Source organism: Lupinus angustifolius, chromosome LG16 (assembly GCF_001865875.1).
Source record: "Lupinus angustifolius cultivar Tanjil chromosome LG16, LupAngTanjil_v1.0, whole genome shotgun sequence".
NCBI classification, from domain to species: Eukaryota; Viridiplantae; Streptophyta; class Magnoliopsida; order Fabales; family Fabaceae; genus Lupinus; species Lupinus angustifolius.
Window position 1 is genome coordinate 15,342,807 of NC_032024.1, and position 26,493 is coordinate 15,369,299.

The following is a 26,493-nucleotide window of genomic DNA, read 5'->3' on the forward strand; positions in this document are numbered from 1 at the left end:
AAAACACCATAAATATCCATCTATACTATATATAAAGCTAAAACTTGAAATAACTTATTTCATGGTGTAATTTTCATTTCCTATATTGCCCTTGACATTATTTATTTTTTATAAAAAACTATAAATCCTAAGCAACCACCATCAATACATTAATTAACCACATATCTCACCTTAAATTAAACATTATCATAAACAAAAAAATATAATATATAAAAATTAAAAATTAAATATGTAGTATCACAAAATATTAGACACGAAGCCTAACTTATAGTAGAAAGAAAAAAACAAATAGATGACAAAAAGAAACAAAGCACAGTACAAATAAATCCCGGGACTACGATTTCGAAGTAAAGAAGAAAGACAAGAACCAACATTATTGAATGGTGGCCAGCATCTATATCGAAATCAACAAAGGACTCATTTTTTTCTTCAATCTCCATAACTCAATATTTGGGTGGCATTTTCCGCAACTTACGGAACACGTTGTACGAAACATTTTCTTGTCTCTATTTCCATTTCCATTACCCTTTTACTCTATTTACTTCTGTAAAATTTTGCTTGTTTTAAAGTTATGTTTTGTTTTTTTCTCTTTGTTCACATCTCATTGTTTTTGTTTTTCTCTCCCTCTGTTTGGTAATGTTTTTGAAAGTTCAGATTTGTTTTCATTTGCCTGCAATGTACCTTATTTTAATTGCATTGTGTTTAATGTTTATTATAATAACTTGAGAAATTAGCAATAAGTTCTATTCAACACACTAGTTATAATTTGGACCGATGTGATTTAGTGGTTTGTGAAATTCATCTAATAATAAAGAGGGAAGAAAAAATGTTGCTAAAAAAACTCGGCTCATAGTGGGGTCCGAGGAGGTTAGATATATGCACTCTTACTTACTTGTAATTTTCTATATATAGGCATTAGATTGCATTGTTGCATACTTGTATATCATGAAGTGTTAAATGGATGGTTGTTTCAGGTATTACATTAAATTGATTTTCTTTGATTTCTTGTCATGTTCATGACTTCCTGTTTGTTCCAGTTGTGATTGCTTGGATTGAGTAGGAAAATGTATTGCTTGATTGAATTTCTGAGCGCTTCATTTGTTTCGGTAGTTTTCGCTATCATTTTGATTTGTTTGATGGATAAGTTATGGCAAAGTCAACCAGAATTATGGGGCTCGGTTGAGTTTCACACTTTTTCTCTTTAATTAATGGATTGATAATTTAAATTTCGGAAGAATTTGGGGTTGTTCAATGGTGATCCCTAGCATAAATTTTTCATGTGAAATTGAAGGCAGGTTGCTCTTATGAAGTAGCATTTTTTTATTTCCATGTTGTTATATTCAAAGATAAAGAACTTTCATGAGGAATGTCTGTCTCAAAATCGATCTGGGTTTCAGTTTTCCCAGATATGCAGTAAAATGATGAGGGTGTTCTGGATTCTGGAATGAAATATTGTAACCATTTTTTGCTTTGGCTATGTTATTTGTTCTATTTATCATCCTCGAACATAGGTTGTTTTAAAATGAATATCAAATATCAATTTAACAATTTCATCTTAGTTTAGAGGTTACAATGGGATATTGTTTTATTAACAAATATATGCTCTACTTATCTTCCAGGAAGCATGTAACTACTAGTGAGTCATATTGAATGGTAAAATTTGCTCGAAAGATGTGAAATTGTGAATGGCAACTATTATGATTCTGGCTTTCTGCTATGCTATAATGACTATTGATAGTGACTTCAACTTAAAATTTTCATCATATATGAAAGTTAATTTACTGATAAATTTATCGATCAAGTGAGAGTACTTCCAAAAGAAGATTACTGTCGACATGGTAGTTGTGGTCCAGAAACACTTGGGAGTTGGGAAGTCAACCTTTAAGTTAATTTGTTTACTGTTTCATGTGAATGAAATTTGACATGTTAAATTATCAGGAAAATTGTATATAAGGCCATTATTCTGATTTCTGACTGAAAAGGACTTGTCCTTTTCTCAATTTTTTCCATCCATATTTTGGACTGAAGAATATTAAATTTGAATCGCATTTACTATGTCTGTTCTTAATTTCTTATGCATTGACAAGTTTACTATTTAACAGACGTAGCGTGCTGTAAAAAATAACTCAAAGCAGAAGAAACTGGACTAGATTGCATTTCTTGGTGGTAGTCATTCAAAAAGGAATACTGTAGATGCAATGGCTCCTGGAGGCAGTGCTTTCAAAGAAGTTATTGTATCTCACCTGATATCTTCAGATTATGAAACAGGCAAGGCTAAGTCTGAGGCCAAGAGTAACATTACAATGACAAAATCGGTTGTTGGGTTGAACAGAAAGAATGTAATTAGCTCAAAGAATGGTGTGCATGACTTACTTGTGTGCCCTGTTTGCAAGAATTTGATGTATCCCCCAATTCACCAGGTAAAATGCTTGCATTTTCTTGTTTATGTTTCGGTGTGTGTTTGAAAAACCTTTTTCTTGCCATGCATGAAGACATGAAATAGATATAGGCGTTCAAATAGTGGCATTGAATCCTTTTTCTCCATAGTCCATATAGGATAAGTACATAGTGAATGGCACAAAAGTATAGATGTGGAAGTTAAAAAAGACAACAACAACCAAACCGGGTTCGGCTATATGGATTGGTCAACACCATAATGTTCTATCATAAATCAGTAGAAGATAAGAAAGAAAATAGGAGCTGCAGCCTGCAAGTGCAGTCTCTGCCTTATGGTCTTAGCTACCTTCAACACCTCTCCTAGTTCCAGAATATCTCCATTAATCCCCACACTTCCTTATTTATTTTCTTCACTAACATGTACATTTTCCATAACCCCCTTAGGTAAATACTAATTTCTGCCCTCTTAAGTGTCCACTCCAACTAGTGGTAAATGCCCTTTACAGCCCTCTTTACTCACTCCAGTTCCACTTTTGCTTACCACCTCTTACGTAAATTCCTTTTCCGCCTCTCTCATCTCTTCTGTTAGAAACATGTTTAATTAGGGATCTGAGACTATCGCGCTTCTTTACTTATCCCTCCATTACGTTGCGAAGGCTGCACCATGCAGCTCAATATTAAACTTCATTTTTGTTAACCTCCTTAATTTATGGAAATGTGGAATTAGTTTAGTTATTGATCTTGAGTGAGAATGACGAATGGAGAGATGTGTCGAGTGAGGTGAACAAATTCAATAGTTTGAATCCATGGGATTTCATCAAATTATCAGTTTATCTAATCAACTTATTTGTAAAGTCTGTTGCATGACAGTTGTCCAAATTTTGCAAATTTGTTTCACATCCATTGTTATTAATTTTTGTGTGACATAAGTGAGTGTTTTGGAGCAATACTGGGAAATAACAAACAGATAAAACCTTTAGTTAATAGGCTTTTATAATCACTTTCAATGGCGAGCATGATTCAGAATTTTGGATATACTACAAAAGGAAAGTCAGGAGTGAGACTAGCAGATTTTAAGCTTATTTTTGTAAATGTTGATTGAGATCAGTGGCGGAGTCACTTGCAGCTTAGGGTGTGCATATGCACACCTTGGAAAAAAGTTGTATACACTAATAGTTTTGCACCCCTGGTTATATAAAATTGCACCCATGTCACTCCATTGATCCTATCATGATACATTTTGGTTCATTCATCACAGCAACTTGCACCCCATGCCTTCGGGTCTTCTAATTTTCTTCAAAATTCTAATATTTCATTTATTGCTGCATTGTGTGTTTCAGTGCCCAAATGGCCATACATTATGTTCAAATTGCAAGATTGAAGTCCATAATATTTGCCCAACTTGTCACCATGATCTTCGGAATATAAGGTGTTTGGCTTTGGAGAAAGTAGCAGAATCATTGGATCTTCCTTGCAGATATCAGACCCTAGGCTGTCACGCTATATTCCCATACTACTCAAAGCTTAAGCATGAGCAGAATTGTGGATTTCGCCCATACAATTGCCCCTATGCTGGATCCGAATGCTCTGTGTTCGGTGACATTCCAACTCTCGTATCCCATCTCAAGGACGATCACAATGTTGACATGCATGATGGATGCACCTTCAGTCATCGATATATTAAAGAAGCAAATCCGTTCGAAGTTGAAAATGCCACATGGATGCTAACTGTAAGTTATTTAATGAATTATATTAAATGGTTTGTATGATGATTTGATGTACTATTTTTCGTAGATTGGCATTTTGTATGTTTTTAATATGTAATCCTTCAATTCCAGTCATATCTTCTGTAATATACAACATTTTTTTTGTGTGCGCACATGGGCACTCTTGTTTCGGTTTGAATATAGAAATATACTTCTGCATTATTTTTAATTCTCTCGACGTTTTGATGGGAATTAGTACCATAGTCTTTCTTTCTGAGAAGCATCTTTCAAAGTATTGCATCATAGATAACATGACCTACACATAGGCATGAGGTCTTTTCACTTTTGATGAATAATTTGAACACATCGAGTTTAAACGCGAGGGGAAATTTTCCCTCTTTGAGTTACATCTAAGTATATTACTTCAAGTCTATGCTAAATCACGGGTTTAGCCTTTTTCTTTCTTCTGAATACAAGCAATCACAAATTTTATTGTGACCTACTGGTGTTACACATACAAATATAAAACCGAATCTATTATAATCGATTATATAAATCTACATGTAAGCGATTATTGAAATAATTTCAAAGCTAATCCAATCAAATATACAATGAAGTCTCTTGTTTGCAGCTTTTTAATAGTTTCGGAAGGCATTTCTGCTTGCACTTTGAGGCGTTCCAGCTTGACACAGCTCCAGTTTATATGGCCTTTTTGCGGTTTATGGGCAATGAAAGTGAAGCAAAGAAATTTGGCTACAGCTTGGAAGTTGGTGCAAATGGCCGTAAACTTACATGGCAAGGAATTCCGAGGAGCATTCGTGACCATCATAGAAAAGTTAGAGACAATCAAGATGGACTCATCATTCAGAGGAAACTTGCTCTTTATTTTTCGGGTGGGGACAGAAAAGAGTTAAAGTTGAGGATCACTGGTCGTATATGGAAAGAAGGTTGAGACTTAAGAGATGTAAATATAATATCTAATGTATTAGGAATGTCTCAGTGATTATTGTACATGGGAGGAATATTGAACTTGTAACCATTGTTTATGACGTTTTTTTGCTCACTAATGCACTATTTATTTCTCAACGGGGTTCTCTTTCAAATTTAAATCCCACAGCTAGTACCTTAGAACTTAGGTGCTTCTGAATATTGGGAATAAAACTATACATTTGGGTATATTTAGGACTCTAGACAGTGAAATTGTGCACGGAAAGTTGTGGTATTTTAAATTTCGGAGCAAATATTCATTTCAGTTCTTCGTGTTTTTTGACTTTATCATTTTGTTTTATCAAAAATTGAAAAACCTAAATGTCTCTAAAACTTTTAAATCTGAGTCAAATTAGTTATTTTAGCATGTTTTACAATACTTGATTGAGACTAATTTAATCATAAGAAGAACTAATTTGATACATATTTAAAACTTTTGATGATTATTTTGGGTTTTATAATTTTTGAGGAACTAAATTAGTAAGATAAAAAATATGATAGATTGAAATGAGTATTTATTCTAATTTTTTTTTTCTAATTTGGAAGTAAAAGAATCTTGGGAGTGTCTTTGCCTTTCAATGATTTTTAAATTTAGATAAGAATGTGGCCTAAAAGGAAAATTGTTAAAAATAAAAAAATTGCATTATTTATTTACTAAGCTAGAACTTTGATAAAGGTTATTAAAAGAGAGCAAATTAATATTTAAAATTTAAAAGAGTGTATTACTTCAAAATGTGCATTAATTTAAATGATTTTAAATTTTAAAAGAAAAAAATGTTTCTAGGAGATTACAGTAAAAGAAGTCATTTTCAAAAGAGTGTGTTCTAACTCGTAAGGGGTGATTTAGTATTATAAGTCTCTATTAAGTTCTCATCCGAGATCAAATGTTAAAGTTTGGTATGCTTGAACCATACTTTTTCAGAAATACACTTATATATTTCAAGATTAATTTCTTATCTATACATTAATTTCTTATCTATAGATGAGAGATATCTTAGTTAACTTAAAAATAAGTTTATATTCTAAAGTTATAATATATAGGATCACATTGAGAAATCTCTACTGAATAATTGTGAAAACTGGTTTAATGACGATTTTATACAATGGGATAGAATGTGAAAACAATACAAAAATTTATCAACTCATTCGGAATTGTTTAATTAAATATTGCTATCGGATAAAGCTTTCTATATTTATTAGAATTTTTATATAGTACTTCAGTTCTATTAAATTTAAACGAATTTTTTTATGAATGTGACTATACATTGAATATACTAAATATGATATTTCTAGAGGTAAATGTGATATTTATAGAGACATTTTTTAGTTAGAGAAATTCATTTTCACTCATAAGAACTAAAGTCCTTGCATGAAATGTTATTATTAAGGAACCACATAATAATTAGTACGTTGTAATCAAACAACATATGTTTTGCACGTTGTCTTGTTGTATGTTTAGAACAACACATAAAAAAATGCATTAAAATAGTATGTAACATGCGAAAAACGTGCATCGTGGGAGCACGTAGGAACCCAACATAACACAATAATATCATTCTTGTTTTTCGCCAACTATGCTTCTTCTCCTCACCTTTCTTCTTCTGCATCATTCCCTAAAGTTACTTTATATAATTTTCTTTTAATAACATTATATCCCTTCTTTGTCCACCACATTTTCTCTCTTGCCATTTTTCTTCATCACATTTTGTCTCATTCAACTTCCTGATCTGATCAGGAAGAGGTTAGTTTTAATGTCTTTTAACATGTTCTGACCATTTTTTTCGGTTCTTTTGGAGGATGTATCTATAAGATTTCACCTATCCCAATAACAAATTTTTTTGACTTAAGTGATCTTGTATTAAGAGCTAAATTGGCTAAAGGATTAGGTTATACTTTTATATTTCAATATTAACAAAAGAGGCTTGGAATTTCTTATGTAGTATATCCTGGTCAATATTATTTTGTACATGATTTGGTTTTGAATCGTAATTGTGATCCTAATATTATAGTTTTTGGGATAACAATACCTTACAATTTCTTACTATTATAGAAATGTTAAACGTAATCACAACATGATGGTAATTGCACTTTTTACATCATGGTTTCTCTTGTCAAATGGGTCATAACACATTTATAATCTTGTAGTTCAGGTACTTGAGTCTACAATAATTGTATGAATTCTTGAAGATAAAATAATGATAGATTTTTGTGTGTATGGAGGTAGATTTTTTAGCCTTTAAATACTTTCAGGTGATTCATTCCATACCCTTTTCTGTGAATGGCTTATTGAGGGTCAGCTTGGATTTGTTGAAGTATGTTGTGCTGCGGAGGTGCAGAGGAGGAGAGCAGCGGCCCTCCGGCCAGCCAATACACTGCACCGGCTAGAGGGGGTAGTACATATGGTGGTGGAGGAGGTAACATCTTCATTTTATCCATTTATCATTCATATGTATGCTTCTTTTTCATTTGTTTTTTGGCTTGTAAAATATGATGTTTCAACTTTTTGTCTTATTGGAAGAAAAAGTTCTGTATTCTTGATATATGGATTCAACATATAAAACACTTACAAAATATTAATATCTAAATCTTTCATAATTGTTTTATTTATGTTTTTCTTTATGGAGACTTCTAACTGTTTTTTTTTTTTTTTTACACATGCCCAAACCACCACTTAAAATTACTTTCTATAATAGGAGCTACCCAACTTTTGCATTCATTCATAATCCTATCTTACTCACTCATCCAACTTTAACATTCTTATCTTTAGGCATTAATTTTATTCTCATGTTAACATTTTACCATCAACTAAAACTTAGATACAAATCTTTAGGTGGGTGTGACACTCTTTTTCTATAAAAGGCATAACACATGTAATGGCCATGCCTATTAATATGTATGATTTTATTGTTGACATGTTATATATGTTATGTTTTCATGGGAAACACTACCACAAACACCTCAATTAAGTTGTCCCCTTAAACGTTTGTAATCAATTTTTAGTAGCATCCATCATCAACTATTACTTATGTGTTTTCCTAGTGTGTAAAGTTTACATCAACCTTCTTTGAATATAGGCAATGATAGAGCAGAGCCAAGGAGCAATGTTGTCAAAAGTGGTGGCCCACAGAAAGTATTACCAATTGAGATACCTGCTATGCAATTGGATGAGTTAAATAGGTTAACAGGAAACTTTGGTAATAAGGCTTTTATTGGAGAAGGTTCCTATGGAAAAGTTTTCTTTGCAAAATTGAGCACTGGTACTGATGCTGCAATCAAGAAGCTAGATACTTCTTCCCCCGAACCCGAAGACGATTTTGCTAATCAAGTAAGTTTATATATACGTGGACGTTATTCCTAAATGATTTATTATAGAGCATTGTGATGTCTTGACCTATGTAGTTGACCCCACCTATCGGATAAAAGTTGAGGTCCTCTCCTTTACTAGATACAGAAATATGAGGGTCAGATTCATTTAATGATTTTAAAAAATAAACTTTAATTAAAAATAACTTAAAATCTTAGCCATTGAAACTTTTTAAATAACACATATCATCATTTCATCCGGTACTGGATTGGACCCTCCGTACCGGAGAGGATCCAGATTCATGAGATAAAAACTTGGTTGTTGTTGTATATATAAAGTTGAGATTGTAAACACATCAAAGCAATATTTTAGCTATATTGTCTCACTCACTATGCTTTATGCTACATTGGTAATGCAGCTATCAATTGTTTCAAGACTGAAGCATGATCACTTTGTGGAGTTGATTGGGTATTGCCTTGAGGCAAACAACAGAATTTTGGTTTATCAATATGCAAGTATGGGATCATTGCATGATGTATTACACGGTTAGCGAAACAATCAAACTTTTCTATTGAAGAAATTGTAGTTCTTTTTTCTTTGGCCTAACACTACAAGGTTTTGCTATAACAGGAAGAAAAGGTGTACAAGGTGCTGAACCTGGTCCAGTTTTAAGTTGGAATCAAAGAGCCAAAATTGCATTTGGTGCAGCAAAAGGACTCGAGTTTCTTCACGAAAAGGCGCAGCCTCCGATAGTTCATCGCGATGTTAGATCGAGCAATGTCTTATTGTTCAATGAATATGAGGCCAAGATTGCTGATTTCAGCTTGACAAATCAGTCTTCTGATACCGCAGCTCGGCTACATTCAACAAGAGTCTTAGGAACATTTGGTTATCATGCTCCAGAGTATGTCCTCTCAATTCTACTTCCTGACTTGAGAATTGAGATTTTGTTTTGGTGAATTGTGCATGGCTTAGAAAAGAATTGAGTTTATATATAACTTACATTTATACTGATCCAGTTTAAAATGAAGCAGAGTTAATGACCGAACATGTTTTTTTTATGAAAATGGAAGAATTTTCTTGTTTTAAACTGTGAGTGCAGTGATTGTGGTCCTTGCGATGCCGTGTGGTTGTGACAAAGTGAATTTTTTTAATTAAATAAATGTTTTTGAATTTGGATGTGGTTTAATACAATCTAATACAAACCAAATACGGTCTAATGCGGTTACATTATATCTCGATCTAATTGTAGCACTTTGATTTGGTGTCACTCCTCAATTACAAAGTGATGTCATGGTAGAGATCACCATATGGCCCACAATTTGATACAACCGATATAACACAACTAACACCAAATAATACAATTTAAGTTTGTTGTTATAAAAATTCCAATAACTACTTTTCATTTTTCACTCTATACAATAGTTTTTATCCACATATGTTAGACCCTTGTGAGGGTTCTGTAGTTTGTGTATCCATCTTTTTTCCCATAAATAATTAGTCAATAATAGTTATCATTTTGTTTATGAAATGATTAACTTCATCTTCAGGTATGCCATGACTGGGCAAATAACTCAAAAAAGTGATGTATACAGTTTTGGGGTTGTGCTTTTAGAACTTTTGACCGGAAGAAAGCCAGTAGATCACACAATGCCTAAAGGGCAACAAAGTCTTGTAACTTGGGTATGTCTACCCTTAACTTAATTATCCTTGTTTAAATGTGACTTGGCTTTTGTTTTTGTTCCATTATTATTATTATTATTATTGTTTTTTGTCACCTGAGTATAAAGATTAATAATGTGTTGGTTTAATGTTGTAAAGTTCCGTTAGATCATTGGTAAGATCAAAAGGTAAAAATTTAATTCTTGGGAGCGACACTTTTTGGTAGGGTCAACCATGAACCCCGAAAAGGATTCGTTCCAAGATACCATTAGTAGTACAAAAAATTAATCTATTTAAAGATGTGTGACTACCTCTCCCTAATAAGTATACTTTTACTAATTGAACATTTGATCTATCTTACGATCTATTGGGGCCTTATAGCTCTAGACCAGAATGATTTTTTCATTATTGGTTACTCTTGTGCTAATATGATTTCTAATTATTCAGGCAACTCCAAGGCTGAGTGAGGATAAAGTGAAACAATGTGTGGATCCTAAGCTAAACAATGACTATCCGCCAAAGGCAATTGCTAAGGTTTGCTTCTTTATTCTTTCACTCAGGTTGATCTTAGGTATGAACATGCTACACTAGAACAATTTTTATTGTATGAATTAATAATAATTAATATAGACTATTGAGTTTTATTTGAATGATTAAGATTAAAGATATATGCACATGATCTTTTAAAATGATTATGTGACCAATAACATTTTAATAATAATCATCCATGTACGATTGTAAGATCCAAATTTATTGTTCTCACAATTTTTATGTGAGAATGATTCCTACTTTAGTCACTCCCTATATATACACAGGAAGTGGTGATATTATTTTTTTCAAGATTGATTACTCTTCCATTCCTTAGGATATAAACACTAAACCAATATACTTAATTAATATAATTAACTGGCATAAGTTTTTTTTATATCTACCATTTAGTCCTAATATCACTTCACTAATTATCTTTTCTAGTATAAAAGTAGTTAGTAATGTTAAACGACATAATTAAAAGACAAGTTACTAATTTAGCTAATATCTAAGATAACATATGGTTGTGCCTGATAATTTCACTTGTATATGTAGTTGGCAGCTGTTGCAGCACTTTGTGTTCAGTATGAAGCTGATTTCCGACCAAACATGACCATTGTTGTCAAAGCTCTCCAGCCACTTCTGAATGCAAAACCACCTGGCCCTGAATCCAATGTTTGACAATTTGATCTTAACAAATTATCAAGTGATAAGATTTTTGTGCAATTTGTAACACAATGAAGAAGCTATTTCTAATCTTGTTTCCAATGTTCTAGAGAATGAATTAAGCTAAGTCAATGATGTTGTATCCTTGTTCTCCTATGGGATTAGGAATATCTGTATTCTTGCATTATGCATGATTTAGCCTATGAGAATCAAAGGAATGAAAAAAGAAATTTCAAAATGCCTATAAGTTGAAAATGTCCTATTTAATGAGTTAATACCTGTAAATTTGTAATTGAATCATGCAATACACAATAGTTATTTATTTTTAATTTAATATTTAATCGATTATTTATAAGGATTCAAATGGGTTGAATCGAGTTTCACTTAACTGTATTCGATAAAAAATGATTTGATTCAAGTTTTAAGCTAAAAAATACAAATTATTTTTATTGATCAAAATGCCAATTTATTTGTAAAGATATGTTTTCGTATAATCTAATTGCTTACTATGTCCCATTCTATTATCTTATGGGAAAAATGAAAACATCTCAACAGCTAACAATGAAATATTAAAATAAAAAAAATCCTTTCTTAAAACAAAATTAAAATTAATCAAAGTAAGTGTATTTAAGACTTTGAAAAATGTTAAGAAACTTATTCAGAAATTTCAAATTAACAATTAGTACTAGTTTGGGTAAGTTAAACCCAAAGATCCTAAACTTTTTGATGACTTTTAGATCCTTTATGAGAAAAGGTTCCAACATCAATCGTCCTCTAAGTTTTGTTGGAGAATGGAACTATTTTTTGGAAAATAAGGATGAAAATCTCTATAGAATCTTAAGATCTTGACAAATGGAACATGAGGAAAAACCTTATGAACCTTTTATCCTAATCAATAGTGTAAGGGAGGTTAAATCTAAATTTACCGAGTGATGAGGATAAGAAGACAATATCCAAAAATAGGGTACCATCAATCACAATTTAAAAAGAAGACACCTAATAATATTGAAGAAGCTTTTAATCTTACACATTCATCACTTTGCAGTTTATTGTGATCATTTGGAGTCCTCAAGAAAAGATGAATTTTTTATAGTCAAATGCCACAATATAGTGTGAAGACCCAAATCAATATTATTATGGCTACCTTTACATTGTATAATTATATTTGTATGAACTCAACTAATATTCCAATCTGATATCAATTGTGAAACTTCAAATCAGACAAATTCTGGAATGAGGAAGAACCTGACAAAATTTCTCGCTTATTATGAGAGTTAATGAATTAAATTATTTTCTTTTCAGAATCTTTTGCAATGAATAAATTATTTTCCATTGAATTTTTGTGTGATGTATACATTATTCTTGCATTTGATTGTTAGATAAATATATGAAATATTTTTGCATTATATCTTTTAAAGATATATAGGGTCAATTATGAAAGAATATTATAAAATTTGTGTAACTTAATTGTATTTTTGGAAAAAAAATAAAATAAAACAAAAAAATAAATAAAATATTACGTATCCAATTATAACTAAAATATAAAAATAAATAATAAATAAACAAATGTATATCATTTTTTAAATTTAAATTAGTTACAAAACTTGTTTTACCGAACAACCCTAATTTAATAAGCTACGTTTACAACTATAAGCTCACAACTATAAATTACAAGATAATTTTGCCGAACAGAAACATGATCTATTTAGAATTATCAAAGGTTAGAAGATTTACAACATAAATGCATTCCAAACTTATGAGGTCTTAACAATATCATGTCTAATGACGGAATTGTGAGATCCTATTCGGTGAAATTAAAACACTATCCTCAAATATCTTTAATTGAGTATTATTTTAACAATGACAACAATAATACATCCAGACAATATCTAATTGTATCTCACTTATATATGAAATATTAAATTTTAATATGAATTTAATTTAGTCTTACACCAAAATATCAATTATCAAGTAAAATATATAATCAACCTTTTACATATCATTGATATAACAATGAATACAAAATAGTTGTCATCTGTCATCATACAAAAATACATCACTTTTATACCACTAAAGTAATTCATTAAATTATAGTTTATTTATGCATTAATAATGTATGATTTTTTACATTGTTAATTTATTATTAATTATTTATCTGTTAATCATCATTGACTCTTAAAATTAAAATAATATAAATTAATGATATACCAACTAAAAAACTGAATACTAATAATGCATAAATATTAAACTTCATATTTATATGAGTAAATATCTACATATTATTAATGTAAAAATTTATATATTTTGATATATTCTTCACCATTTATTTGTACTAAACTTTTTGAAAACCCAATAATAATTAAACATGAATGATAAATAATATGTCATAATATATAAAACTCATATACTATTGATTCATATGTTTTTTTCTCCATTTATATTTTTTATTATTATGACTGATGAGGTTAAGGTGTTGACATAAGCAACAATGGGCCTTTCTTTGTCATTTTAACCCCACCATACATATAACAACAAGCCTTTTTAGTTTTTATCTGCTTCATTACTCTGTGTTTCTCTCATTTTCTTTCTTCACAAAAAACAGATTCACACACGCAGTCGCACACACCACCAAATCTCATCGTCTGCGTTTTATTTTTCTTCAATTTATCTTCATCAACCAAAAACCCTTTCTCTCTCTATTTATCCCAATTTTCGCTCCTATTGAACGATCGATTCTTGCATCTTCATATTCCTATCATTCTCTTATTCAGTTTCATTCAAAACGACAATCGTTTCGATCTATCTGGTTTCATTTCGTTACTTTATGCTTATTTGCTTTCGTTTTTGATTCATATGAATTTTTAAGAATCCGATTTAAATTAATTAAAATCACTTTACCGAAGCCGCCAATAAGCATTGTTGAATGAATATTGGAATTGGAAGTTCTAAATAAAATGCCTGGATTAGCGCAATCGAATGAACAATTCAGCAATGGAACATCGACGACGACAACGACAACGCTATCTGCCAATGGATTCTGGTCCAAGAACGGTAATGATGTTAGTTATAATCAGCTTCAGAAGGTAGTGTGTATTTGTTAATTTGTTTTGTCGTTTAATTTATTTTTGTATTGCCCCAATTGAATTGGTTACTGTGTTACTAGTGATTGCTTATTTGAATTTTGTATTTGATCTTAGAGGTGAAACATGTTTTTGATTGCTTTGTGGGTTTTTTTTGGATGTATAATATGTATATGTAATTCTTATGTATAACTATCTAAGTGAGAGTTTTTCTTATTTGATAAATGAGATTTTATTATCTGTTTTGTATCTTCATATCAGTGCTGCGAAAGTTGTTAGAAACTACTGATTTTATAAATGTATTCCATGCTTCAATCTTGGTAAGTGGTTACGTCAGCTAGAGAAGGACCGTGAATATCTACAACTTTTGTGAGCATTGCCTGCTCAAGAGTTGTCATCCTTGGAAATCTTCTAGCTGGCATGAAGACTTACTAATAATCCGCTGAAGGTTGTGATTCATGGTAAGTTTCCAACTAACGTAGCTACTTACCTAAGTCTGAAGTATGGACACTTCAAAATGGTAATCGTTTGTCATGTGTCGGTGTTGGACATTTTTAGACACTGTTTGATACTCAACTTTTATTTTTAATGTTTATACTAGTACAAATGGGATAACAAAATAATGGGATAAATGATATTTTATTATTGTATCCTTAAATACTAATGTTGACTTTTGAAAGATAAATCTGCATATTAATCTAGGGTTTGTAATTTTGTGTTAATATTATATTTGTAATATACTAATTTTTTTATAGGATTTGTGTTTGCATCGTTTAATTTATGCTTGGCGTAGTGGTTCGAAACTTGGGATTAGCTTCTCACGAATGCAAGTTAAGACTGCCTACTATAGACCCACATAGTGGGCCATCTTCCCCTGAACCCTGTACATTGCTAGAGCTTTCAAACCTTCCCAAGTTGATTCCTATAATTTTGTAATATATGCAATTTTACTTGTACCAAATTTATTGTCCCCTATCGTATTCATGCGTTCTAGCTTATCAAGAACCTACCGAATTGTGTACATATAGGTTACGGAAAAGGAAAAAAACATCTATCGGAATCAATATTAGGTCATGGAGATTGACTTCTGATTTAACAACCAGTAGTGCAATTACCTTGTTTGCTGGATAGTATTACAATTTGTAACTCGCATAACATGTATCTTATTGGGTGTTTGTGTTCTTGTGACACAGTTCTGGATTGAGCTGTCACCACAAGCTCGGAAAGAACTCTTGAGGATAGACAAGCAATTCCTTTTTGAGCAAGCTCGTAAAAATATGTACTGCTCTAGGTGCAATGGGTTGCTTCTTGAAGGTTTTTTGCAGATTGTTATGTATGGGAAATCTTTGCAACAGGAAGGGGTGGGTGCTCACCTTCCTTGCAACAGAACTGGGGGTTTGAAAAAACAAAATAATGATGGATCAAGCATAATCAGTGGGTGCCAAGATGAAATTCAAGATCCATCTATTCATCCTTGGGGAGGTTTGACCACAACACGTGACAGTTTATTGACAGTACTGGACTGCTACCTGTATTCGAAATCCTTGAAAGGACTGCAAATTGTAAGTGCATCACATTATATTGGACCCTCATCCAATTATCTTCCCTGTTTGGTATCTAATCTTTTGCTCATATTAGGTCTTTGATGGGGCACGTGCAAGGGAGCGGGAAAGAGAACTGCTTTATCCTGATGCTTGTGGTGGGGGAGGACGTGGTTGGATAAGTCAAGGAGTTGCGAGTTACGGCAGAGGACTTGGGACAAGAGAAACATGTGCCTTGCACAATGCCAGGCTTTCATGTGATACTCTGGTGGATTTTTGGTCAGCACTGGGAGAGGAGACTCGGCATTCTCTTCTAAGGATGAAGGAAGAGGATTTTATTGAGAGACTTATGCACAGGTGTCTATCTATTTTTACATTCCTCACACTGTGATGTTCCTTAGATTTGTGACTGATTGTTATCCATGTAATATACAAAGAATGAGAATCTCAGACATTAATATGAAGGGTTTAACACTTATTTCCACTGATGCATTTTGAGAGTATGGTTGTTCTTTTTGTAATGAGATATGTTGAAAGGTAACAAAGTGGAGCATGTATAATTAGATACTTAAATCATGTGAGTTAAGAACGACAAAAAAGAACATGAAAAGAACGTGGATAACCATTTGTTCAATAGATATATATTAAGAAGTACATCAATGGATTAGGCTTCTGCACTCTCAGAGATTTTGATGTAGGCACCTTGGTAGGTTAGAATATTGACAATTTCTTACCTTACTGATATATGTAGGAAAATATTAGTGTAGAGTTTCTGGAACATTTGCTGTTTGCATGTTATTACTTGTTTATATTGTGAATGCTTGAAATATATTATCGAAGTCCCATATTGCCTAGTATTAGAATGAAGGAGAAAAATTAATGTTATATATTGAAGTCAAGTCCCTTGTTATAATAGACATCAAATATAAGCATCAATTAGAAGCACCCCACGGGCCTTGGGTCCATGAGTGTGCTAGAGCTTGTAATCTTTATTATCTAATAATATCTTATAATTGCTTAATGCTCCCAGGGACATAGGTAAAATTTATTGAACCCCGTTAATAATTTCTTTTGTCTTCTTATCTTCTATTTTTTCTCTGTGCTTTATTTGATTACTTGTGGCCAACTTTGCGCAACCATCATTTCCGCTGCATTAACAATTGATATCATAGCCAATTGGTAGAAGGCTCTCAACCCAGACGTTACAGTCATGATGGAGAAGGAGGACAAATGACATGTTGTCTGGACAAAGTCTATTGTAAGCACTATGTGATGATAAATTAGATGAGTTTGAAGGAGAATGAAACATGACGAGATTGTGGCGGAGATCACAACTGTGTTGGATTTAGAATCTTAGAAGTCCATGTATTGGATTATGACCAAGGTGGATGTAAGAATGTAGGTGTTGAGTCAGACTTTGAGATAAGTGTTGAAAATATATCTCTAGATATTGGAGAAGATAATCTCATTTGAGATAAGAAATGAAATATCCTTATGGTGTGTTTGCGATGTCAAGGTGAATGATGTTAATTGCTAAAGGATCCACAAAAACACATGACAGACTTTTATGCAGAGTATAGAACAGACATTGACTTTGATGCAAGGTGTAACACAAACATTAGTAGAGATGAAAGTTATAACACAAGCATTATAGATATGCAAGGTGTAACACAATCATTATAGAGATACAGGGCGTGACACAAATATTGGCTGACATGGATGCAAGGCATGTGTCGTGGGTATACTCCTTATGACGGAGTATGATAACTCTTTTGAATTATGATTATCGAAGTAGACAATGATGGATGGTTGAGACTTTTCAAGGAGGGTCCATTGATTAGCTGACCAAGTATTGAAGAGGACCATTGTTGGTAAACTTTGATATAGAGTTTCCATATCATCGAAATACATCCCTAGCAGTATAGAGCTAGGCGGTGTGTTCCGTTGGATGGCGGTACATGAAGATGCATTACAAGTTTGGGAGCTTGGCTCTCGGTAACATCATCAAGGATGCACGAAAAGGCTTATGCTGAAGGAGAGCATGCTCTTATTGTTAGAGAGTTACAAATTGAGCAAGGTGGATCCATATATTCGCTAAGGTGGAACCATATATTCGCTAAGGTGGAACCATGTATTCGCTAAGGTGGAACCATATATTCGCTAAGGTGGAGACTGTTATGTAGATTTTCTATGGACTGAGGTATTTGTCCATTTCAATCAAGGTTGAGATTGTTGGGGATGTTTAAATTATATTATTGTATATAGTCTCACATTGCCTATTATTAAAACAAAGGAGATAAACTAATATTATGTATTGAGTTCAAGTTGCTTGTTACAATAAACACAAATTAGAAACACTTTATGGGCCTTGGGTCCATCGATGTGCAAGAGCTTATAATCGTTAGTGTCTAATAATATATTGGTAGCCGCTCAATGCTTCCAGGGATGTAGGTCCAATTGACCGTACCTCATTAACAAATTTTATTGTCTTATCTTCAATTTATTCTATGCCCCTTATTTGGTTGCTTTTGCCCAACGTTGCACAACAATCACTTTTGCTGCACCAACAATTGGTATCAGAGCTAATTTGTAAACTTCTCTTAACCCGTGCGTGAGATTCATAATAGAGAAGTTTAATGAAATTACTAACTTTGGATTGTAACAAAGGAGAGTAAAAAATGTGTTGGTTGGACAAGCTTTGTAAAAGACATCATGCGAGAATAAACTAGATAAGTTGAAGGAGAATGAATCATGACGGGACCATTATGGGGACCACAACTATATTGGCTTTAGAACCTCAAAAGTCCATGTATTGGATTAGGATCAAGATGGAGATAGAGATTCAGGTGTTGAGTCAGGCTCTGAGACATGTGCTGACAATATCCCTGTGAAATATTCTTATGACATGTCCGCGATATCATAGTGAATAATATTAATTGGTAGCGTGTTCACAAAAGTACACGAGTGTTGATTGACCTTGATGTAGGATATAATACGAACATCGACTTTGATGAAGGTGTAGCACAAACATTGATAGATGCATGGCGTGGCAGGAGCATTGACTTGGATGCAAAGATGTGGTATGAACATTGGTTGGATGCAAGGACGTAACACAAACATTGACATGAGCTGTGGGTATACTCCTTAAGGTGGAGTATGATAGTTTTTTTGAACTATGATTATTGATGTAGACAATGGTGGTAACAGTTGAGACCTTCCAAGGAAGCTACATGGTTCAGTTGAGCTAAGTGTCGTAGAGGGCAGTTATTGGTGAACTTTGGTATTGAGTTTCCATAATATTGAAATACTTCCTAGCAATAGAGAGCTAGGCAGCGTATTCCCCTGGATGTCTGTACGAGAATCTGTACTACAAATTTTGGAGAGTTAGGCTGTTAGTAACACCATAAAAAAAATACTCGGAAATGCTTATGCTGAATAAGGAGCAGACTTTCATGTATAGGATCTTGTAAAGAGAGTTAGAGATGAACAAGATGAAGCTGAATATTTGCTAAGGTAGAGAATGTTATATAATTTCCCAAAGAGCGAGGTATACATCTATTTCAATTAAGGTGAAGATTGTTGGAGATGCTTGAAATATATTATTGAAGTCCCATATTGCCCAGTATTAGAATGAAGGAGAGAAACGAATGTTATATATTAGACTCAATTCCCTTGTTATAATAAACACTAAATATAACCACTAATTATAACTACCCCATGAGTCTTGGGCCCATGGATGTGCTAGAGCTTTTAATCATTATTCTCTAATAATATCTTGGTAGCCGCTCAACACTCCCAGAGACATAGACGCAATTTATCAAACTCTGCTAATAAATTCTCAATTTTCTTCTCTTCTATTTATTCTCTTTTATTTATTCTCTATGCTTTATTTGATTGCTCGTGGCCAACGCTGTTTGATGCACCAATAATTTATTTAGTGTTTTCTACTAATGTTGGTGCCTCTTGAGTTGAATGAGGTGTAAGAAAAAGATACTTGGTGAAGGCTTATGCTCCATGCCGTTTTTTTAAGATTTCTAACATTTTCTCTGCAGCTAGCTTGTTGTACTTGGTCAAAGCACCTGTTGCTTTTTATCATCGTGTGGATCTTCATGCTATTAGACTAGAGAATTGAATTTCTTTGATTCTGTAGCTGTTTCTTTTTCCACTCCTTAATTTCTAGCATAATTCAAAGCAGTGTTATAATATCTGTTATGATTTCCCTTCCCCTTACAGATGTTATTTTACAAAGATTATCTATTTAGTTTTTACTGATAAGTTTCCATTCTTCTATCAGGTTTGATAGCAAAAGGTTTTGTAGAGATTGTAGACGAAATGTTATTAGAGAATTCAAGGAACTAAAAGAACTGAAGCGCATGCGCAGAGAACCTCGTTGCACCAGCTGGTTTTGTGCTGCAGACACAGCCTTTCAGTATGAGGTGTGGCTTTCATATTTCTATGCTGTAAACCTGTTGTGATTGGGATTTCAGTGCTTAGAGGCTATACTCTATGGTGTTATGAAAAAAGGTCATTTTATCAAGCTTCAGTGACAACCGGTGTAGATATTCTACCAACAATAATATTTATTCATCTGCTTTTATCAGGTATCTGATGACTCAATTCAAGCTGATTGGCGTCAGACATTTGCTGATGCTTCGGGATCTTATCATCACTTTGAGTGGGCTGTGGGAACAACTGAAGGGAAATCTGACATTTTGGAATTTGAAAATGTTGGAAAGAATGGATGTGTTCAGGTTAGTGGGCTGGATCTTGGTGGTTTCGGTGCATGTTTCATCACCCTCCGAGCTTGGAAACTAGATGGGCGCTGTACTGAATTCACTGTTAAAGCTCATTCATTGAAGGGTCAGCAATGTGTACATTGCAGGTTAATTGTAGGAGATGGTTATATTTCAATCACAAAAGGTGAAAATATCAAAAGATTCTTTGAGCATGCTGAAGAGGCAGAGGAAGAAGAGGTAATACAAGTTTCACTATGGAAATAAACTCCCTTGCTATTTTCCGTAATTCATGGTGTTCTGTCATGGTCATAATTGCTATTTATTAGGAATTTGTCTGGTTGAGTTTCATATGTTATATACAATGTACCTTTAGGATGATGATTCAGTGGACAAGGATGGGAATGAAGTTGATGGAGAATGCTCCCGTCCTCAAAAACATGCTAAGAGCCCTGAACTTGCTCGAGAATTTCTTCTAGATGCCGCCACTGTTATTTTTAAAGAGCAGGCACGTTTAACATTAACATTATATTTCCGTGTCTGTCTGTCTTGTACCCTTGTTCGACTACTAATTATGTCTTGTCCTTTCAGGTGGAAAAGGCTTTCAGAGAAGGGACAGCACGCCAAAATGCACACAGCATATTTGTTTGCCTTGCACTAAAGCTGCTAGAGGAACGAGTGCATGTCGCGTGCAAAGAAATCGTCACATTAGAAAAGCAGGTGTGAGTTATTACCTATTGTGCCTCTAGGGAAAAAGTCCAGGGATGAGAAAAGAAGTAAAAACAGAACTCTTGCTTCTGTTCTGAAATTATACTTCTCAAATCCTGATCAGATGATTTTGTCTACAGATGAAACTTCTTGAAGAAGAAGAAAAGGAAAAACGGGATGAAGAAGAACGGAAAGAGAGGAAAAGGACAAAGGAAAGGGAGAAAAAACTCCGGAGGAAGGAAAGACTAAAAGGAAAGGAGAAAGATAAAGAAAAGGAGTGTTCTGAATCAAATGATGTTCTTGTTTCTCCTGAAGTCTCAAAGGAAGAATTGTCTGAAGTTGTTGATACAGAGGAAAATAATCCTACAAGCTGCCAGAATTCAGTTATTGAAACAGATGATTCAAATCTATTGAGGAGTGATTCTCCTAACATCGAAGATGAAGAAATCATTAGTGACTATAGTACTTTGAGAACACAAGACCACTGTTATGATGAAGAAAATTCCTATACAAAAGATGGGACAGGTCAGTTCACCACTGAACAATCAATGCTTTCTCGTCGAAGACCAAAGTTAAGGAAAGAATTTCAACCTGATATGCCTATGAAGTTGTCTGACAAACGCCGTTGTGCAACTGGTTCAGAAAATGGTGTGATGATTGGCAGATCTGAGCCAAGACATTATGGAGAGATTTTTGTAGCTTCATCCAGGGTAGTCAATGGATTGAATAAGCAATCAAGAATGAATGTTCCAACCAAACCCAATGGTCGAAATGTTGGTCCTAAGTATAATGAGAAGTCATATAGTTCCAGCAACCAGATTAATGACAGATATGATTCCAATTCTTGCAGTTGTAACCTGAATAATGAATATAGAATAAGGGTTGAGCAACAATCTCCTACGGCTAGAGTTAATGGGAGATCCAAAAGCAAAATCACCCTGGGGAACTATTCTACCAGGGATTTGGTTCAATCGAAGAAAGTTTGGGAGCCTACAGATTCTCAAAAGAAGTATCCTCGTCGTAATTCAGACTCTGATGTTATATCGAGGTCCACTAAGGTTCAAGAAGTTCAGTCTGATTTAATCAAGTCATCTGTTGGTGAAGAAGCCATTCATTTGGGTGAAAATGATGATGTTGATTGTAATGTGAAGAGGTCAAATGGAAAGGACGAAGGCTGTGAAAATGGTTTTCTTGTGGAAGCTGAAGGCTCTTGTAGCTCTACATATATTGCTTCTGAGGAACCTGTGATATCTCCAACCAGAGACTCTGCCTTGAATAATTTTTCTCATCCCAATAAAAGCAGCACTTTTAGTTCTGATAATTGCTCATCATGCCTGAGTGAGGGTGATAATAATACATCCTCTTCAAACCATGAAAATGCCGAATCCTCAACTACATCAGATTCAGAAGATGGTAACCAACAATGTGATTTAAGGGATAATTCAGCTTGCATTGAAGGCATGTCTAACTGTCCCGAAGTTGGTATGAAGAATAATCAGAATGCCGAGGGTTTGACAAAAAGGTCGAGTTCGTTATTTAGTCCATCCCTCAATGGTAAAGGAAGTGATGCATTGGGGAGTTGTGTGGTGGAAATTGCCAAAAAAATTGATAATGGTTTTTCCACTGTTAATGTTTGTTCCCAACCTCAAAGTATGCTTCCCCTGGTGACGAACCAAAATATACAATTTCCAATGTTCCAAGCTCCTTCAACAATGGGTTATTTCCATCACAATCCAGTTTCGTGGCCTGCAGCTCCCACAAATGGATTAATGCCCTTCCCCCATCCGAATCACTTTGTATATGCTGGCTCTCTTGGATATGGCTTAAATGAGGACCCATGCTTCTGCTTGCAGTATGGTGCCTTACAACAACCAACTCCCTTATATCCTGCTGTACCACTTTATCAACCAGTTACCAGAGCTAATGTCGCAAATGCAGAGGAGCAACAGACTCGTGTTTCCAAGCCAGATTCTATACATGGGCATTTGAATGAATCTGCTGCAGAAAGGGGCCATTCAATTGGAAGTAATTCCAAAAAACCAGAGAATAACAGTGGTTTTTCATTGTTTCATTCTGATGGGCCTTTTGCCCTTTCAGCTGGATGTAAACCGAATTCTGCACCTTCAAGTGTTGGTACTGTTGGAGATTTTAACTCAAAAGGTTCAGCAGATCTTACTGAGAAAGTCCGTACTCACAACAAGAATGAGACTACCAGCATGGAGGAATACAGTTTGTTTACAGCAACTAATAGCTTAAGTTTTTCAATTTTTTAGAATGATGAAGTGAGAAGTATCAGGTGGCTGTTTTGGATTCCAGTCCCTATCTTCATATACCAATGATGATGGAGGTTTGAGTACTTCAATTTGGTAAACAATAAGCTTCCTTCAGCAACTTCCGATTTATCTATAGCTTGATTAGTTGATTGTTGCCCAATTTGTTCTTTTTTTGTTGTGGAAAGATTGAGAGTGCTAGTATTTTGAAGATTTTTTTGAGGTCATAATTTCCTTGTTTCAGTGAGAAACAATTTTTCTTTACATTTTCTGTTATGCTGGAACCAAAGCAGTCTTCATAGTGAAAGTATTGCGAATTCTGAGCGGACATATTAGTTATATGATTAAAAAGCATTTTGCTTGACAAGGGTTTGATGGTTTTTATCATTCAGTTGAAAAGTGCACTAGTAATTCAATTCACTGAGGTAGGGAGCACTCCTCATTTTAGACTAGCTAAATCTTAACATGCAGTGCATACCAGGTGCAAAACAAAACATTGATACGAAGTTGGCCGCACTATCAACTTACTTGTAACGACAAATGTTGTTTCGTACATCAATAATAAAACTAATCTCACTAATGATGTTGGCTATCAGAGAAATATAATTTTAATAAAGACAATTACTTTATTAATATAAACCTCCAAAATTAAGGATATCATCTTAGTGTAGTAGCTTTCACAAATTCCAGGAAAAACCTCACATGTCAACCAAATCGAACTGTTTTATAATCTCAGCGTTCATCCAAAATTTCCAGTCATAAAGCAAAATACAATATCAGAACTCCAATCAAGTTGTGAGCTAAAATGTACCTTATCTAGTTTTTAAGCCCTTGATATAATAAAAACAGCCAAATAAAGGATATGTTCATCCATAAATTCAGCCACATAAAAAGAACGAGCAGCTTCAACCCATTGTAAATTTGTTTGATCATGAAGCTCAGAAACTACTATAGCAGGGTACTGTTATCGTTGCTATTCTAGTATTTTTCTCCAATGGGGGTGACTGATAATCACTCATCCACCTACATATGAATAAAAAATATTAAATAGAACAAAGCATGGTGAGAGCACTGAGATGAGTTTGAAAAGAGGCAAGATTATTGAGTTACATATGGTGCATTAAGAAAACTCATCTAGTTTGATACAATATGTTGCAATTTTTTTAAATGTAACTATTAAGTGTGTCTTTGGCTTTATAGTTTGCAAAACTTAGTTTTGATGAACTTTGTTTCATAGGCTTGGTTTTGATATATATAAAAAGTGGATTTACAGTAATATAATTCATGTTTATATACTTCTTTCTTTCTTCAAAGTGATTTTTGTAGAAGATAATGAAGTGTTCGGATACATTCAGTTTTGCAAGGTTACTGTGCTCAGAGTAGTAGTTGAATGCTACACATGACTTTTTATGAATGGAAAGTGAAAATTTGTCACTTTTGCATGCAAGAATAATTGATTTTGCCAAACATGTTTAAACAACGTGAAACTGAGTTATAATAATGAAAACATGGTTTTAAAGGTCTTAATATACTTGTAAAAGGGCTTAATTACCCTTCATTAGTTACTCTTTTTATAAAAACTAGTAGCTAATTCTGTTAGTTAGCTAGGACACTCATTGTCAGCCTTTAGGGTGTCATGCAAGTAGGCACCACATGGTGCACAATTTATGGGGAATTTTCTCATTATTTTTAAATTAGTTTTTCATCCATTATTATCGCTCTAAGTATTAATTTGTTCAATATGAGATTATTGGTATCCTCTAGGGTGAGCAAAATATGAGATTGTTTAAGACTATTTAAGAAATTTTGCTAAGCGAAATTAGGAGGAATTTTGGTGTAGTTGTTCTGGATTCGTCCAATGAATCACATGTGCCCAGTGTAATTGGGCAATTTCGCTAGCGCAATTATCTAGGTGAAAGGTTGAGGCTCGACCAAACGAAGCGTCGCGCTTAGTGAATTTCCTGCACTGGGCGAAATCAATAGTATTCAGACTCTTTAAAATGGGATCAAATTTAGCATTTTAGATACATTTGGGCAACACTTATAATACTCAAAATTTCCTAAGTTTTTAGGATAATTTAGCTCGAATTATGGTGTAGAAGCAAAGATGAAAGGTGGGAGAAGCTAATTTATGTTCATTGAGGAAGTAATTTATTCTCCTATGAGCTTTATTTCTCTTTTTGTATCTTTTTCTTTAGTTACCATGACAATGTGTAACTAAACCTCTTCCTTGTTGGGATTGGATGTAATATTTACTTGATGTATACACTTTGAGTCGGATTTACGCTTATTCATTATACTTTAATTCTTATGAGTTATCTTTTGTGCTTAACGCTTACTTTAACATTGATACCATTTTTGTATGATTTTGTGCTTGTGAATGCATAAAGAAATTCTCATTCTAGAATGTAATTATAACAGCTCATCATATTGGTATAATTGCTAGACATAGATTTATCGATTTGTCATATTTTGCATGTTGTTGATATGGTTACTAGACATGGAGCCATATGAACACTAAATACCTCTTAATTTTGTTAACACAGTTGCCAGACATAGAGTTGTGTTAACGATTCATAAGTCTTCATATGGTTAGTATAGTTGCTAGACATATGTTATATTAATAAGCTACTAATAAGACTAATACATCAATGATTAATACCATTGAGGTGGTGCATTAAAATATCAATTTCACAAGTATAGTTGCTAGACGTAAAAGTATGTTTTGTGGATCATATTTCTTCATCTTGTGAGTAGAGTTACAAGACATAGAGCTTTATTCATAAGCTATTAACATGACTAAGACATTAATAATTAATACCATTGAGGTCCCTTTGTTTGTGAAAGAATCGTAGTTGATGAATAAGTGTTGTTGAATCAAGTGTGTATGGATAGTCAATAATAAAGTCCA

The 26,493-nt window shown here is 33.4% G+C and overlaps 3 protein-coding genes across 7 annotated transcripts; all 3 read left to right on the top strand.

Annotated features, from left to right (window-relative positions):
* Window positions 378-5,164, top strand: LOC109329026 (E3 ubiquitin-protein ligase SINAT2-like). Of its 2 annotated transcripts, XM_019562686.1 has the most exons (4): window positions 378-485; window positions 2,103-2,420; window positions 3,738-4,127; window positions 4,735-5,164. In XM_019562686.1, exons 2-4 carry the CDS (start codon window positions 2,199-2,201, stop codon window positions 5,053-5,055), a joined length of 933 nt encoding a protein of 310 aa, XP_019418231.1. In that variant the 5' UTR covers window positions 378-485; window positions 2,103-2,198; the 3' UTR covers window positions 5,056-5,164. The 2 variants fall into 2 exon arrangements, with proteins under 2 accessions (XP_019418231.1, XP_019418230.1); XM_019562685.1 differs by lacking the exon at window positions 378-485 and having other exon boundaries at window positions 1,420-2,420.
* Window positions 6,695-11,488, top strand: LOC109328904 (probable protein kinase At2g41970). Of its 2 annotated transcripts, none has more exons than XM_019562545.1 (8): window positions 6,695-6,831; window positions 7,341-7,504; window positions 8,165-8,415; window positions 8,813-8,939; window positions 9,025-9,298; window positions 9,945-10,077; window positions 10,504-10,590; window positions 11,140-11,488. In XM_019562545.1, exons 2-8 carry the CDS (start codon window positions 7,405-7,407, stop codon window positions 11,263-11,265), a joined length of 1,098 nt encoding a protein of 365 aa, XP_019418090.1. In that variant the 5' UTR covers window positions 6,695-6,831; window positions 7,341-7,404; the 3' UTR covers window positions 11,266-11,488. The 2 variants fall into 2 exon arrangements, with proteins under 2 accessions (XP_019418090.1, XP_019418091.1); XM_019562546.1 differs by having other exon boundaries at window positions 7,341-7,501.
* LOC109330002 lies at window positions 13,805-23,949 on the top strand. Of its 3 annotated transcripts, none has more exons than XM_019563946.1 (9): window positions 13,805-14,333; window positions 15,524-15,892; window positions 15,969-16,228; window positions 20,166-20,307; window positions 20,473-20,844; window positions 20,981-21,112; window positions 21,196-21,324; window positions 21,453-23,404; window positions 23,435-23,949. In XM_019563946.1, exons 1-9 carry the CDS (start codon window positions 14,205-14,207, stop codon window positions 23,583-23,585), a joined length of 3,636 nt encoding a protein of 1,211 aa, XP_019419491.1. In that variant the 5' UTR covers window positions 13,805-14,204; the 3' UTR covers window positions 23,586-23,949. The 3 variants fall into 3 exon arrangements, with proteins under 3 accessions (XP_019419491.1, XP_019419490.1, XP_019419489.1); XM_019563945.1 differs by having other exon boundaries at window positions 15,524-15,695; window positions 15,726-15,892; window positions 21,453-23,949; XM_019563944.1 differs by having other exon boundaries at window positions 21,453-23,949.

Bases quoted from the DNA above. Each gene is read 5' to 3' on its own strand.
- LOC109329026 (XM_019562686.1), top strand. From the start codon at position 2,199: ATGGCTCCTGGAGGCAGTGCTTTCAAAGAAGTTATTGTATCTCACCTG. The intron at 2,421-3,737 runs GTAAAATGCTTG...TGTGTGTTTCAG, and splicing joins TGTATCCCCCAATTCACCAG to TGCCCAAATGGCCATACATT. The intron at 4,128-4,734 runs GTAAGTTATTTA...TCTTGTTTGCAG, and splicing joins ATGCCACATGGATGCTAACT to CTTTTTAATAGTTTCGGAAG.
- LOC109328904 (XM_019562545.1), top strand. From the start codon at position 7,405: ATGTTGTGCTGCGGAGGTGCAGAGGAGGAGAGCAGCGGCCCTCCGGCC. The intron at 9,299-9,944 runs GTATGTCCTCTC...CTTCATCTTCAG, and splicing joins TTTGGTTATCATGCTCCAGA to GTATGCCATGACTGGGCAAA. The intron at 10,591-11,139 runs GTTTGCTTCTTT...TTGTATATGTAG, and splicing joins CGCCAAAGGCAATTGCTAAG to TTGGCAGCTGTTGCAGCACT.
- LOC109330002 (XM_019563944.1), top strand. From the start codon at position 14,205: ATGCCTGGATTAGCGCAATCGAATGAACAATTCAGCAATGGAACATCG. The intron at 15,893-15,968 runs GTAAGTGCATCA...TGCTCATATTAG, and splicing joins CCTTGAAAGGACTGCAAATT to GTCTTTGATGGGGCACGTGC. The intron at 20,308-20,472 runs GTGTGGCTTTCA...TGCTTTTATCAG, and splicing joins ACACAGCCTTTCAGTATGAG to GTATCTGATGACTCAATTCA.